Below are 16864 nucleotides of genomic sequence, written 5' to 3' on the forward strand. Positions count from 1 at the left end.
GATTCCTCTGGAGTTGGAGGGACAGGGAGACACAGCGGCTTTTGAGAATGGTGGGCAATCAATTCCAAAGTTCTGCCCACACAGTCAGTACACCTCTCCTACACATGTCTCCCGCACTAAGATCATCTCGCAGAGAATGATCCCAGCCTAACAGCATGTTCATTCCAGATTACTCACCTTCTGTCCCCTCTGTCCAGCTTCCGGGTTCACCGTTCGCAGGAGTTCCCACGGTAAACGCAAGAGTTAATACGGATATCGCACTGGCCACTACGTGCATATGATGTTGCAATCTTCAACCACAAGTGTACAAGTCACTCTTGGAGAAATTCAAACTTGCTTGAATTTTCTCCCGAGTCACCAAGTTACACGAGTACCTGCCGTTAGCGCCACGGTGGTCCACGAATGCTGTACGGTTATCGCACGGGGTTCCCACGATGTTCAACTCTGGTTAACTCTTGCGTCAAGTCGCCCCGTGAGAAAGCGCTATTAATCAGAACTATCAAATTGACACCCCATCAAATTTTATGCATCCAGTGATTAACCTTTTGGTTTAAATTTAAGTTTATACAAGTAAAAATTATAGATATTTATCTTTCCAAAATAGAAATGTTATTTGACTACAATTAGAATTTCCGGGACAGCTTGAGACATATTTGACATTTTCTCAGCTCTGACATTTAATGATGTAATTTTTGCTCATCACTGATTGATCTTTCTGTACACCTTGAAAGGAAAAGAAGGCCCTCACTTTCAGAGGCACAGTGGCGCAGCTGATAGGGCATTACTCCAGCATTTTGTGTATATCTTCGGTGTAAACCAGTATCTGCAGTTCCTTCTTATACAAACATCTTTAACAGTTCGGCATGTCTGTATGTTGTGTGACCAGTGCCAGGAACACACCAGGGTATAAAAACAAAAAGCAGATACGGGTTAATACACCCAAATGCTGGAGTAATCTCATCGGGTCGGGCAGTATCCCTGGAGAACGAGGATAAGTGGTTTCAGGTCGAGACCCTTCCTCCGCCAGGGTCACTGGAAACTTACAAGCTGCAACATGCTCCTGCAATTACTCCAAAGATAGACACAAAATGCTGGAGTAACTCAACATCTCTGGATAAGAGGGGTGAGTGAAACGTTTCAGGTCGAGACCCTTTGCAGTTCTTTTTACAGTTATACTACTCTTCTACATGTTAACAAAAATGTAATTTTGTGTATTAATAATAACCCAATCCGGAAAATGTGACACCAGCATGTCTCGAGGGTTCCGGACTATTAGGGGTATTATTGTGGTGTAATTAACATATTTCCCCAGGCTATATTAATTCTCACTGTTGCAAACCTTGCAATCGGCCAGTAGGAGACACACTCAGAGCCTTATCTTCCGTTTGCTAGCCGGGAGAAACTCGGCATTTGCTCTCGAAGCCCCAGCCCTCTGGTGGTCCCCGTGACATCAGTTCCGATAGCGGGAGCCTTGGGTGTGGAGCGCAGCTCAGTTGTAGACCGAGAGCCACGGCAGCAACGTTTGAAAGAGAGAGAGAGAAAGAGGACACAAATAAAGCGCGTTTTCGTTTGAGAGGGAGTGAATAAAGATAGAAAGCATGACTTCAAACTCCAATCTCTCGACCATGCAGCGGACGGTGGAGCAGCTGAAGTTTGAGGCGGGAATCGAGAGGATTAAAGTGAGTTGAATGGGGGCGCGTGGGCACAATGGCTGCGTGGCTCGTGCCGCTCCGACAGGGTTCCATTCCCGGGACTGACCCGGGACTCGCGCTCCCCGGGACCCCCCCCCCCCCCCCCGGGTCCCAGCAAAGCCGTCCCCAAGCATGTATGTGGAGGAGGACTAAAAGCATTTGGAGGCACGGATGGTAATGGGTTGGGCGGCGGAATTAACGGATTCGCGTTGTGCATCGTGGGCTCTGGATTGCAATCGGCTACTCTGATCAAATGGCCGTGGGTTCAGTTGCCCCGCAGTTGTACGAACTTGAGTCAAGTGGTTTGCAGTCTCCGGATCGTTGTTCCAACCGGACAGTTATCGGTTTACGACCTCCTATCCGGAAGCTTCGCCAGCCTGATCCGAGGAGAGCGCCTGGCATCGCTGGGTTTACACAAGTGCACGCTTCTTCCAACAGTTTGTAACTCATATGAGCGGCAACATAGTGTATATTGTATTCACACAGCGCAATTCACACTCCCAGGGCGTCTTCCAGTCAGCGAAACACTTTTATTTTTGAATGATGGTCGCAGTTGTGCAGTCCTGTTCGGAGTGGTCCAGTCCTCGACCACAGGATGTTCTGGTTAATTGGAAATGCCACAGCCACGACGTGATACGGGGATTGAACCAGAAAATCCTGGGGTTTAACCTTCGCCTGTAAATCTTAAAAACGGATTCAGTAGTTTAAAACAAAGGCTTGGATTAGACACGCGTGCTGTGGAGAATGGGTCAGAACAAATGTAGTTAGACTCAAAATGCTAGAGTAACTCAGCGGGACAGGCAGCATCTCTGCAGAAAAGGAATGGGTGACGTTTTGGGTCGAGTCGTTTTGGGCTGAGTTACACCAGCATTTTGTGTCTACCTTCGATTTAAACCAGCATCTGCAGTTCTTTCCACTTGAGGGAGAACTTAGGTCAAGAGTAGCCAGTGGGACTGTGGTTCACATTGCAAATTCTTGGCCTAAGTGATCCTTCAGCCAGCTGCTTGCTCCAGGCATCCGCGGGTATAACATTTAAACCAAGAACCATTTCAACCATCACCCACCTGACTTTTTAGGATCACGATTTCTTTTTCTGGTATGGTCTGGTGTGCTGTGCATGTCCTCCACTCTTGCTGTTAGCAACACTACACAAAGAAACAAAGCCTCTCGACCCGAAACGTCACCCATTCCTTCGCTCCAGAGATGCTGCCTGTCCCGCTGAGTTACTCCAGCATGTTGTGTCTAACAAAGAAACAGGCACAACATACTGGAGTAACTCAGCGGGACAGGCAGCATCTCTGGAGATAAGCAATGGGTGACGTTTCAGGTCGAGACCCTTCTTCGGACAGAGTCAGGGAAGAGACAGTCTAGAGATACGAGAAACAAAGAAACAAAATCTGAATCTAGCTGCCTCTAACCCCTTTGGTCTCGCCCTATTGAAGAAGTGGGAGGGGGGAGGGGGAAGTGGCGCAGCTAATAGATCCGCTGTCTCTGCTCCAGAGACCTGGGTTCCATCCTGACCTTGGGCACTGCCTGTGTGGAGTTTGCATGTTCCACCGGTGACCACATCGCTCTCTTCTCGCACCCAAAAGCCAGGCAGGTTGGTAGGTTATTTGACCACTGTAAATTGCCCCTGGTGTACAGGTGAGTGGTAGAATCTGGATGGAGTTATGGGGACACAGGAATAATTAAAAAAGTGGGTATTAAATAAGATTGATGTAGAGAAGCCAAAAGGTTAGCATGGAAGTGGTGTGTTATGCGACAGTGTAACTGTTGTACCACTCTGACTCTAGTGTAACTGGGCAGTTCATAGTTGGCATAAACTTGATGGCCTGAAGGGCCTGTTTCCCTGCTGTATCTTTCTGTTAGATACTCCAATGGTTCATCCCTCCCCACTCCCTCTACTGAAAACAAATTTGTTTTCTCACTCTGGGTTGCTTTTCATAATTTTAAGTTTGGAGTGTGCTGGTTATAATAACTTTATAGGAGGTCATTGAAGCAGGAACACAATCTAAAGCTTGTCCGGACTCTTCTGCCACTTCCAGACACCCTGCCCTCTCATTTGCATGTCTCCCTGTTCCCTAATTCCTGTGCACAGCGAGCAGGGTAGGTTTGCAGTGTGGTCACTGCAACTTGTGGAGGAGGCGGCTCGTGTCAATACTGGGTGTGTATTGAGTTTGCCTCTGCTTTAGGTAAAAATTAAGAGCAATACTGCAGTTGCTAGCAATCTTAAATGGAAGCAGAATTTGCTGGAAATAGTCAGCAATCGCAGGGGAGAAAAAGAGCTAACATTTCAAGTTCTAATGAATGACATATATCTGTTTCTTTCTTCAAAGACTACATGTCCTGCTGAGTAATTGCGACATTTGAATTTTTGTTAAGTTTGTTTACCCTGTAAATCCTAATAGTAAAGCTGCAATCAAGATTCTTACCAGTTTGTAAACATTATAATATATGGTGGAAATTGAAGGGGTACATGGGAAAATGTCAGTCAGAATCATAGCCATGTTAATCATGCTTAACATCTTCATTCCTTCATCTCCCCAGGCATCTGTCCCAGAAAGGAGTAGGACTTGCCAGCCAATTACAAAGGGCAGCATTGGTTACTCTAATATTAGATATTAATTTGCTAATATGTTATCCTGAGGGCATACCGGTGAAAATTTTAGCTGCTCATTAAAAATCAACCACTTGTTGATGGGGGGAACTCTCAGCAGGCCAGCAAGCTAGGAATAATATAATTATTTCCTAAATTATGAGTTTGGCCCATCAAGCCTTATAGGGATAATAATCTCTTTTCATGGTTTGACTTGTTAACTGGTGGTCTCCCGAAACAGTTGCTGACCTGAAAACTAGACTTTGATGGAGAATAAGGCAGAAACCTCCACCGTTGCAGTGCCTCATCATTGTGCATGGGGCATCTCAATGCAACAATTGCCAGGTTGGTTCATAAACGTTGGCATTTTCTAACAATCAGGCACTTCACAGGAAATAGAAACATATTTAGCAAAATGCAATACATGTAATCTTTTGGTGTGTTTTTTCACTACTTCAGATTGACGGAATTTGAATGCATCTTATTGGGAATAATCCAGATCAATAACCCATTGTGCTGGTGCTGGGTATTTTGCAAAAGCTGGCAAATTAGTCTACTCCCTGTTCTTCCTCCCCCCCCCCCCCCCCCCCCAAATCCTTGCTCCTCAAATCTCCTGATCCTGTTTTGAATGTTATTCCGGAATTGGTTTCCATTTTGCTTTTGGGCAGCTCATTCCAGGTCAGTTTGGGAAAATACTCTAATTTACTCTTTTGTCCAGCCATTTACTATTCCTACTTGCCAACCCTCCTGCAAGGATCACTTCCTCATTTATGCTATCATGTTATTGAAAAATTATAATTTAATATCCCTTAACTATCTCTGCTATGACTCTGCGGAACATTCTCTGTTTCCTTAAGTTCCAAACATAACGGAAGCCCCTCATCCCAGGTAATGTCCGAGTAAATCCTTTGAGTACGAAGTTCGACAATAATATCCCTTCCAAGATGTGGCTTCTGTTAAAGGGCTGCCTACACTTTGTAAATTTAACAACCAGAAAGTATTAAAGGTGTTTTATAAGGTAAAAGGCCTTCTGAATTTGACTTGTGACTTTCAAAGCCTTGCGGATGTACAACACCAAAATTAATTCCCTTTTTAAACACCATACGACTGAGAGCCACAAACAACTGCATGGCCAGCTGAAAGGAGAGAAACTTGAACTTTTATAATGCCTTTTGCAAAGTCGGGTCCTTTCTAAGTGCTTGCCAGTTAATTAACTGTTTTTGTAGTGTGGTCATTGTAATGTGGGGAACATTGCACGCTTGCAGCAAACATTGTGTTTGTCATGTTGATTGGTGGGTAAGCTTTGGGCAAGTCGTGGGGGAAAGTTCCCCAGCTCTTTGAAATAGCAAACTGGGATCCTTTGTACATTTGTAAGATCTGGGTTTAACGTCTCAATGGTTATTGTCTGGTGCAGTATTCCCTTGTGGGAGTACTTAACTGGGTTTTAGATTTCAGGTCCCGAGAGTGGGTTATAAGGTCGAAAACCATTTTGCAGCGAGGGGAGGGATTCATAGCTGACGTCTGACTGATTGTGAATTGGTAATGCAGATACCAGCATTTTTAAATACAGTAGATTGCAAGGGAACAAAGAACTTCTGTCGTATATAAATTCTCGTCAATCTGACTGATACCAAGGTTTATCTCGCTATGTGTTGAGCCTTATAACTTGATGCATCATTTTTAGCACCGGAAAGATAACACACCCTTTATCAGGCTTAAAAAACACACACATTGTATTTGTAGCGAAGAAACAATGTTTTTTAACTCCTCTCCTCCCCCCCTCTTCCTCACACCCTGATTATGTTTGAACGTTTCAAGTGGGAAGTTGTAAGTTTAAGAATGATTTAGTTCAACTGCTGCACAGAATGTGTGTCACTGAGAGCACAGCACTAATGCGCCTCTCCCACTTAGGCGATTTTTCAGGCGACTGTCGGAGTGGAACACATACACACATCGCTTCCTTCACCAGCCAGTTATGCAGGCGGGGGACAGGGCAAGTGGGGAGCGCTGTCTGAATGAAATTCACATGGTGCAAGGTCAATGTGATACAGACACACACCACGATGAACAGGAAGGTTGGCGCTGTGATTAAGACGGTGAAAACACAGTGTACAGGAAGGGTCACGTAAGTCCTTTAAAAGGGGGGGGGGAAGGGGGGAGATGAGGTGGGGAGAAGGAGTGGAGACGGGGTGGGGAGAAGGAGTGGAGACGGGTGGGGAGAAGGAGTGGAGACAACTTTTAAGAAGCCAGAGATACGGCTGTGAAGCTCGGTGGACATTAACATTACCGGTCAGTTATCCTTGGTTCCGAAAACTACTGTTTACGTTTTTTTCCCCATTCAGCCAATGAAATTCACCGGTCAGCACCGGCAACAACCTACTACAACCTTCGACCTCTTGGCAACCCATTACCACTGCACCTACGGCATGAGAATTCTCGCTATTCTCCATGGCGGCTTCATTGTGTTCGCCGCTATTTTTTCAACAGGGAACTACTCACAACCATAACGGCCACTCCCCGGCAACTACCCGCGAACATGTGACAACCGCATAATCTCCTGTAGTCGCCAAAGTGGGGCAGGCCCATTAGTGTCTGTTTTTAATGGTCCCTGGGAGGATCATTGGTCCAGGATGATGTGAAGACCAGACTGGGTAAAGCTGGCAGATTTGGGATTCTATTGCAAACCAGCAGTTTCACGGCCACTTAAAATTGTAATTATTTTCTAGTTAAATGCACTGCTGTTGTGATGGGACTAGAATTTGTGTCCCTGGGCCATTAGTCTAGGTCACCGGGTAACTAATGCGGTTGTATTGCTGTGTCTCGGTATTTGAAAAGGGCAGCAATGAGCAGCATTTTGGGGGTTTCATTATAAATCACTTGTATTTATGTGCTGCCTTTATTGCAGTATGACACTTTGACCAGTGTCACAGGAGTGGTTGTTTAACAGCATTTCACACCAAGCCCTCAGGAAATCTTGCAACAAATGGTCAGCAGCTTGCTTGATGAGGGAGCTTTTAAGGAGCGTTGCACAGGAAGAAAACAGTGATTGAGAGTGGGAGTTCTGAGAGCTAGAAAACTCTATTTTCTTCATCGTATTATCATTATAGACATTTCTAGTACTATGATTTGAGCTTACAATGACAACCTTTTATCCTCCGACTGCCCATTCTAAACAAGTGTTGTAGAAAAGATGGCAATCAATTTATGCACAGCAATATCTCACACAGCACTAGTCTAGTGATGGCTTTGTGCCTGAATGTTGCTGGATGGATAGATATAGAGGAGGATACTGGTCCTGTTTTGCTTCCTGATCATGTGTAGGGTCTTTTGCATCCAGCTGCAAAGGTTGATGCTCGGCTGACAGCTGTGCTGGGGAATTCGTCTAGATTTTGGCACTGAAGTCTCTGAGGTAGGACTTGAACCCAAAACTTGTGATGAGAAGTGAGAGACTTCCCCTACAGGCCCAGCTGATATTTTGGGGAAACAAGAATCCAGAACTGCTGCTGCCCAAGGACAAGGCGGTATTTTTTTGAAGGAGTGGTACATCTGCCACAACTATCTGCTGAAGCTCAGATTGGGGAAGTGAGCAGCTCGAGACCAGTCTGTTTTGTGACACCGAGCGCCAGGGTGAACGGAGCTCGTATTACATCAGCCTGGTGCCCACAAATTGCTGTTGGAGAAAGTAAAGTCAATCGAAAACTGACATAACGTCAATTTCGCAAAAAAAAAAAGCACAATTGAAAACGGAGTGAAACTGTTTTGATGATTTATCACAGGCCTACAATGGGTCAATTGTCAAAGAATGAGCTATATCTATAAATTCCTTCATAAAATCTTTGAGTGATCCAAGAACTGCTGGTGGGGTAAACAGTATTGTGGAAACACATTAGCTCATTGCTTACACTTTGAAGGGCATTCCGACTCGCTATTCCCAGTGAGTAATGTTTATCAGTTATAATTGGGCAACTAATGGATTCTTCTTGCATACATGTTGCTAGTTTACCAAGAGAAGATTTTTAAATATAACTGTATGAAATGAACAATTGTGCATAACCTGGGGAGGCTGAAAACTAAATCTTTGGGAGATTATTTTAATTTGGTTATTTAATCATAATCATACTTTATTAGCCAAGTAGGTTTTGCTACATATGAGGAATTTGATTTGCTATACAATCGTACCAATAAAAAGGAACAAAATACATTTTAACATAAACAACCACCACAGTGACTCCTCCACATTCCTCAATGTGATGGAAGTCGAAAAAAAAGTTCAATCTCTTCCCTTCTTTGTTCTTCCGCAGTCGGGGGCCTCGAGCCTTCTGTTGACAAGACAATCTTGGCTCCCGTAGCTGGCGGTCAGGCCCTCCGCGTTGGGGCGAACAAGCTCCCGCGTTGGGGGTATCTCTGCTCCTCCAAGCCCGGCGATCGGACCCCGGGTCGGGGCTAATCGAACCTCTTGCGACTTTGGAGCTTCCCGACATCAGTCTCTACCCGAGACTGCGAGCTCCTCGATGTTGGAATCCGCAGGCCGCGGGTTGGAGCGTTGATCCCAGGCAAAGGATCGCAGGCTCCGGTGGTAAGTCCATGACCCCACAGTGGGGCTCAAAGTCAGTCTCGAGCAAGGCCGCCAGCTCCATGATGTTAGGTCGCAGAGTGACTGGAGATACGATCCGGAAAACAATCACATCTCCGGCATTGAGGAAAAAGTTTCCTGCTGCCCCTCCCCCACCCCCACATAAAACAAACCAGAGAACGTTAACACAAACTTTATAAAGCACACTAAAAATAACAAAAAATATGTAAAGACAGACTGTTGGTGAGGCTGCCATCGCTGACGGCACCACCCGGTGGAATATTAAAATAGTGACATGAAATATTCAAGATTAATTTGGTCCAAGTGGACTTCCCCTTTCTTTAGCTGGATCATGCATTTAATGTACTAAAACCTCCAGAGGTAAATATTGACACCAGGAAATCTGAGCAAAGGTTTGGTCAAAGGAGGTCATGTTAAAGGGAAGATAGGCACAAAATGCTGGAGTAACTCAGCAGGTCAGGCAGCATCTCTGGAGAGAAGGAATGGGTGACAATCCAGAGATGCTGCCTGACCCACTGAGTTACTCCAGCATTTTGTATTTATCTTCAATTTAAACTAGCATCTGCAGTTCTTTCCTACTCGTGTTAAAGGGAATCTTTAAGGAGAGAGTGAGATATATGGACGGCATTCCAGTGTTGTGCTGGATTTGGAAGTGTGATGTACAATGGTAAAGCAAGCACGGTCCGAACATACTCAAGGTTTTAATTGATACAGAAAGGGGAAAATTGATACATCAATATTTTTCAGGCAGATGGTCACCTTAAAACATTTTGGAAAATGACAAAATGTTAACTTTGTTTCTCTACTCCAGAGATGCTGACTGACTTGCTGAGTGTTTCCAACGTTTGTCTGATTTCAGCATCTGCTGTCCCATTTTCTGTTTCTTTTTCAGAGATCTGAAAGTTTTTTTTTTTTAAATGTCCAAGTTTTCCTGGTCAGGGAAGTTGATAGCTTTTGTAATCAAGTGCATTTCCTGATGAGTGTTTTCAAATGCAGGTTTCACAGGCTGCCACTGAGCTCCAGCAGTATTGCGTCCAGAATGCCTGCAAAGATGCTCTGTTGGTGGGACTACCTGCAGGAAGCAACCCCTTTAGAGAACCCAGGTCATGCACCCTTCTCTAACACCAGCCATACCAGGTAACCTTTTAACGTTAGTAAGTTTTGTGAAGCTGTATTTATGTTACGTGCTGTGGATGAGAATGGGCTAGCCTCCCATATCCACTTATCCCAACTTCGACAGACATTCTCTTCCTCATCCCTCATCACCCTTTCCCTTCACCCCCCCCCCCCCCTTCTTCCCCCCCCCCCCCCCCCCAACCCTCGCCCTAACCCCTAACCCTCCACAATGCAAAGCACAGAGCACCCCAATGCAAGTGGTCGTTGCCCAAACTCTTGCCTGCTTTCAGTTGTAGTTTTGAATAAAAATCCCACATTGATCATTCCCAGCTGTTCTCTGCAGTTCTTTTACTGATCAATCACCAATTGAAAATCTGGCCACCCAGCACATGTGTCCCACACAGTATCATTATCTGTTCTGAATCATATCAATTTCATGTTCACAATTTTGCGACAAATCGTAAGTCGTGCCAATGGTCTGACCTGGTGTACCTGGGTTAGGAATTGTTTGAGCTTCCCTTCTCTATACCTTCTTCAGAGGAAAGGTTCATTAACTACTTGTGAGGAAACGGGGTTTAGGGATTAATAATAATCTGCTGGAGGAGCTCAACCAGGGTTGGGAGAGACTGTCGATATTTGGGCTCAAAACGTCAGGACTGAGAGTACAGAGGGAAGATGGCCAGTATACAGAGGAGCGGAGGAGAGGTGAGAAAGGGGCCAGTGGTTAATAGGTGGATTCATGAGGAAGGAATTATTAGGGGAGGAATGAAGGGCAAATAGAAGCAGATTCGGGGAGGTGTGGAAATGGAATATTAAAGGTACATTGCATTTCCCAGTAAATTTCTCAACTTCTTGTGGAAGATCAAGTCAAAGGCTAACAATCCTGCGGCAAGTAACACTGCCTAATTCCCCACTCTATCCATCCTGTGCAAGGCTCAATTAATGGGTGTGTTCAAATACTCTCTAGATGCGTGGGTGAGTGCAGCTTCAACAATATTTAAGTCATCATAGCAACCTACTTCATAGGCATCCCATCCATATCCATAGGTTTTGGAAAAATACAACCTGGAAGTTGCTCTCCAAACTGCCCACCAATTTCCTATCCCTTCATTGTCACTGGGTCAAAATCCTGGAAAACTCAAATAGCATTGTGAGTATGTCCATACCTCAAGGACTGTCGCGGTTTATGATAGCAGGATTACGGGATGGGCACTTAAATGCTGGCTCAACCTGCAAGACCCACATCTCTTCATGAATATATATATATATTGCCCCATGGCCTGTGTAATAGGATTAGGACCAATGTGCTTTGGAAGCAGTTGGCTCGCATTTTGCGATTCCCTTCAGGGGGCTGAGATAAATTAAATGTGGCCTTAATTCAGTCTGTACCTCTGTGTGCAATACATTTCTTAACTGTGCTGCAGGTGGGAGGAACAGATGGATGCATAATTGCAAGTCTTTGTTTATAAAGCAACATTTACAACCCACTTACTTCCACTGAACATTTACAAGATGACACATTACCATGTGAAATATAGTGCAGGAACTTTCTCGTATTCTCCTCATGCTTGTAAGTCACTTTCTGCCTTAAACATGTATCTGTAATCAAGTAGTTATTTATTTCCTGGGTTGTATGTTTAGTTTTCATGATCTGTTTTCTCTTGCAGGATATTGGCCAAGCTTGACCTCGATTAATGCTGCCTTGTTACGAAGAACATTTTTTTCTTACTCATTCTTTTTATGTCAAAACAATTTTTGTATTTATTAGTGTCTTAGGATAGTTTTCTCCTAATGTGGCTGTATGCTTCATTTGGAGAAAGGGTTTGTACTAAACATACCTGGGTTATGACCAAAAGACATACAAATATTTCATTTTTAATTTGTAGTAATCTTCCAATGTTTGCAGAGCAAATTGGTGTTTACATGTAAATGATTGGGAATTTGTTGCAATCTAAAACAGGACATTTAACATTTTCATGGTTAGTTCTAATACTCGAGCTAAAACCAATGTGATTGGGGGAAAGAAAGGTCAATCACAATAAAATTTCCTATCAGCACTGGTTTGTTTGAGTTTCCACACTGCATTATTAGTGATGAAGTAACTTGGTAGACCTGGAGTTAACTGTACAATATTTTTTGTATATATCTGTATTGGCAATGCGTTTCAGTCAGCTTTTAAAACATTTTTTTAAAAGGAAAAGTGAAGCCATCCTTGAATGGCTGCTTTGTCCAGTCTAGACACTGAAGCACTGTTGATTACACTTTGTATATCTTCCCTGCTTATTTTTACTGCAATGGAAAGAAAATAACAGGTTACAGGCTCAGCTTTACAGTATTTATTTTACTTTTTACCAAAAGTAAAAAAGGTCATTTTTGAATTAAAAATGCTTGCATATATATCACCCTAAAGAAATGTAAGCAAATGCTACGAGTTGGATGAAAAAGTAACTGCCGCTAAATCTTACAATTTCTTTTCAATGTTTGTGTGACTAAATATTATGTAACACATTTGGATGTTTTAATTAAATATATTAAAAGTTGCTTTTTAAAAATGTATCCTATTGTTGTGTGTGAATATTCAATGACCGATAAGTACAGCCTGGCTTTTAAATTATATATGTTTTAAATGCTATCTAAAGATCAACTGGTTACCTTATTGTACATGGACGCTTTATTGTGTGTTACTGGACCAATATCCAAGATGCAGGTTCAAATCCAATCGCGGCTATAGGGGAATTTAAAATCCACATAATTAAGTAAAATAATACTAAGCCAGTGTAGGTAATGGTGATTTTGGAATTCTAGTGCTCTTTAGGAAATGGAAAATTTCTATTCTAACCTCTATATCTGGCTCCAGTTCATTGATAAAGCATTTGATACATGAGCTGCCTTTTAAATCATAACACATATGCACAGAATTAGGCCATTCTGCCCATTGAATTTGATCTTGGCATATATTTTTACCTCTCAACCCCATTCTCCTGCCATCTCCTGTAACCTGTGATGTACTTACTAATCAAGAACTTTTCAATCTCCGCTTTAAAAATACTCAATGATTTGGGCTCCACAGTTGTCTGTCGCAATGAATTCCACAGTTTCGTCACCCTCTGGCTAAAGAAATGTTTCCTTGTCTCCATTCTAAACGTATGTCTTTTGGTTCTGAGGCTGTGTCCTCTAGTCCTAGACTCTCACACGACTGGAAACCTCCTTTCCACATCCACTCTAGGCCTTTCATTATTTGGTAGGTTTTAATGATTCAGCATGTTTCTACCCTCATCCTTCTAAACTCTAGCGTGTACAAGCCCCGAGTCATCAAATGCTCTTCATATATTAACCCAATCATTCTCGTAAACCTCCTCTGGACCCTGTCCAATTCTCCGCAGATTTTTCAAAATTGATTTTTCTCCTCTCAAAATAGCTGCTCACTCACTCCTCGACTATTGAAGGTAGAGGGGTGGGAGATTGCAACCTTCACGTGGCCCGCCCTGTTTCAACAAATGCAATCAACCTGGTGTGCACAATCAAATAAGATCAAATAGAACAAGTTGTCCTACAACTTTAGGCTGTGCACGCCACACACAAGAAGAAGAAGGTAGAAAGAAATCTTAGTTCTGGTCCTTTTATCAGTTGGTGGCCTGATGTGTTGCCCCATTGAAGAATCCATAAAGATGTACCATAACATTGGGCCACTGATGCCTTGACCTCATTCCTTCTATATGTTTCTCAACATTGGAGGCCATTGAGGCTCTCGACTCAATGCTGGCTGTAGGGCTATTCCTATCAGGCTTAATCTCTCACTTATTTTCCTGTAACCTATTCTCTCACATGGCCATCAACTTCAGTTTAATGATTAAATGTAATATTTGTTCCATTCACAATGTATATGATTTTTAATTGCAAAATATTCAGTCGTTTAATGAATCTGTTTTTGAGTTTGACAGTTATTTATTAAATATTTGAACTGGTAAGATCAAACTATACTAACACCACTTTTTAATTAGCTTTTGTCTGTTCGGCTCCAAGCTCCTTTCATTGTGTGGATATCACACAAAAATATTTAGCTATGCTGTTGATATATAGGTCTGTTCATCCACACACTTCAATTGCACATTTAGTTATTCCTCCTCAAGGTCATCTTAACTTGTTCTTTTTCAACTAACTAGTCCATGCTTTTCCATTATCTTTTACAGTGATCCTCATTTTGATCAAATACTTTTTGAAAAATTGTTTTGCTTCTTATACCGATTTTTTTTCAGCGATAAACTTGAACTTTTACATTGGATTTCAGGACATCCTGAAGTGCATTGAGAACAGTGATTTGCATTTATAAAATGATGTAATAGAGATCCTGTGGGAGCAAGACTGGTATCTGGCATTATCCCTCAACAACATGTTGGCTGTCGGGGCCCTGGGTGTTTGGTTCTCGTTAGTTGACCAACCACCCCATCATTGGGTGTATTTGTTTGTTTCTGGACGAGATAAAACCTTCCGGTCGCCAACAGCACTGCTGTGTTTTCCAAAATAGCCTGGCCTGAAGCTGTGGTGCAGAGCAACCTGTGGCATTAGTGTATGAGTAACCTTTGGCCAATTGCCACCACCATGGCTTAGCGAATTTGCAAATGGTAGATAAGTAAATGTAGGAAACTGCAACCATTTTGCACACTACAATGGTCCAAACATAGATGAAATTTATTCTTCAAGATACCATCTGAGAGGATGAGCATGCCTTTGGTTTGCCAGATCTTAAACATTTGCACGTCTAAGTTTGTAGTCCTGCAATGGAACTTTGACCTTGACTTGTGCGACTGAATTGAGAGAAGCCAATGTGTGTTCACCATTGAGAAGTAGCTAACATTTAAATTTAAGTCATAGCCGTCCACCCCTATGCTGCTGGTAAGATCTGCGCCATTTAAATTTAAAGGGAACGGGGTGAGAGGTGGGAAGGAGAGGAAGTAAACAGGATTGGCTGTACACAAGGAGTCAATCTTAATGCTATTTTTAAAACTAGAATAGACGCTTAATTTACTTGGGATGATGGAATATGTTAAGAATACAGAGGAATGCCGGAATAGTACAGCTGTGTATTGGAATGTAATCGTTACAGACATGAACGATAATGTGCAAATGGCAGAACATGAATTATAATAATAATAATAATAATACATTTTATTTATGGGCACCTTTCAAGAGTCTCAAGGACACCTTACAAAAATTTAGCAAGTAGAGGAAAAACATGTAAGGGGAATGAAATAAATAGTAGAGACAAGACTAGTACACAAATTAAAGACAGAATTCAAATTCAAAACACAAGAATAGAATTTATTTGCCACACAACCAGGGTCGGTGGAATTTGGGTTGTCAGCAGCGATACAATAATAAAGAACACACAACCACAATAAAAATGTAACACAAACATCCACCACAGCATTCATCACTGGTGGAAGGCACAAAATATGGCCAGTCCTCCATTTCCCCCCCGTGGAGAGGACCAAAGTCCAGAGTCAGTCCAGGATCGGCTCTTCCTCACCGGAGACCGCGGCTTTAAGTTGGTGTAGGCTGCAGGCCGGCGGTCGAGATTTAAAGTCTCCGCTGCAGCCAGAAGCACCGTAGACTGCAGGGCCGGCGGTCGAAGCTCCCCTCCAGGGGTGATGTTAAGTCCACGCCGGGCCCGCGGTAGAAGTTGGCCGCGTGCCGGCAGTGGTGGCTTCTTCTTCCCCCGGGTCCCCCACGAGGGATCCCGGGCTGTAGACGCCGCACCAGCTGGAACTCTGCAGACCGCGGCTTCAGGCTGCCGCGGGCTTGCGAAACGGAGCGCTCCCCTCCGGCGAGCCCCAGCGAGGGCTCACCCGCTCCACGCCGAGAGTCCACGCTGCGCCCGCCGCTGAAGTCCCGGGCGCGTCTCAGTAGAAAGGCCGCGCCGATCCTTGATGTTAGGCCACGGGGGAGGCGACCTGGAAAAAGTCGCCTCTCCATGGAGGAGGCTACCGAAGCGGTTTCCCCCTTACTCCCCCACACCACCCCCCACACAAGACACACCGAGGAACATCAAAAACATACTTTAAAACATACCAAAAAATAAAAAAATTGAAAAAAAACGAACGCGCTGCTGACATGGCTGCTGCCAGAGCAGCGCCCCCTCCGAAGATCTGAGGCAATATGAGGCAATTCATGAACAGATGAAAAGGGAGGGGGACGTGGGGCTAAGGATAGGCAGAGGTGAAGAGATGGGTCTTGAGGGGGGACTGGAAGATGGTGAGGGACACGGAATTGCGGATCAGTTGGGGGAGGGAGTTCCAGAGCCTGGGAGCTGCCCTGGAGAAGGCTCTGTCCTCAAAACTGAGGAGGTTGGACTTGTGGATGGAGAGGAGACCGGCTGATGTGGATCTGAGGGGACCGTGAGGGTTGGTAGGGGGAGAGGAGGTCAGTGAGATATGGTGGGGCCAGATGGTGGAGGGCTTTGTAGGTGAGGACCAGGATTTTGTAGGTGATCCGGTGGGAGATGGGAAGCCAGTGAAATTTTTTGAGGACTGGAGTGATGTGATGCCAGGATTTGGTGTGGGTGATGAGTCGGGCGGCTGCGTTCTGGACCAGTTGGAGTCGGTTGATGTAGGTGGAGCTGATGCCAAGGAGAAGTGAGTTGCAATAGTCCAGTCAGGAGGAGATGAAGGCATGGATGAGTCTTTCAGCATTTAAGTTATTAATATTATTATTATTCCTACACATTAACTATTAATACTGATTCAACTAAATGGCACAGATTTTACTTCACAAAAAGAAGCTCACACTAAGTTGTGTACAGTCAGGAGTTTTAATTTAACACCCCTGAAACCACACTCACTTCCTTTTATGAGTCATGCTGCATAAGGA

At 43.9% G+C, this 16864-nt stretch overlaps 1 protein-coding gene and 1 long non-coding RNA gene across 2 annotated transcripts; both read left to right on the forward strand.

The window, feature by feature from the left end:
• Nucleotides 1–1395: 1395 nt before the first annotated feature.
• gng10 (G protein subunit gamma 10) lies at nucleotides 1396–12553 on the forward strand. The gene is made up of 3 exons (XM_033018174.1): nucleotides 1396–1679; nucleotides 9878–10018; nucleotides 11665–12553. Exons 1-2 carry the CDS (start codon nucleotides 1599–1601, stop codon nucleotides 10001–10003), a joined length of 207 nt encoding a protein of 68 aa, XP_032874065.1. The 5' UTR covers nucleotides 1396–1598; the 3' UTR covers nucleotides 10004–10018; nucleotides 11665–12553.
• A 776-nt stretch (nucleotides 12554–13329) lies between these two features.
• On the forward strand, nucleotides 13330–13870 carry LOC116970686. Its single transcript, XR_004411264.1, has 2 exons — nucleotides 13330–13443; nucleotides 13590–13870. It is a non-coding gene; the product is annotated as an uncharacterized LOC116970686 (long non-coding RNA).
• Nucleotides 13871–16864: the final 2994 nt, after the last annotated feature.

Source organism: Amblyraja radiata, chromosome 3 (assembly GCF_010909765.2).
Source record: "Amblyraja radiata isolate CabotCenter1 chromosome 3, sAmbRad1.1.pri, whole genome shotgun sequence".
NCBI classification, from domain to species: domain Eukaryota; kingdom Metazoa; phylum Chordata; class Chondrichthyes; order Rajiformes; family Rajidae; genus Amblyraja; species Amblyraja radiata.

What these genes read in the sequence shown, in the direction of transcription:
- gng10 (XM_033018174.1), top strand. Translation starts at nt 1,599, where the DNA reads ATGACTTCAAACTCCAATCTCTCGACCATGCAGCGGACGGTGGAGCAG. An exon ending in CGGGAATCGAGAGGATTAAA is followed by an intron (nt 1,680 to 9,877) that starts GTGAGTTGAATG and finishes TTTCAAATGCAG; the next exon opens with GTTTCACAGGCTGCCACTGA.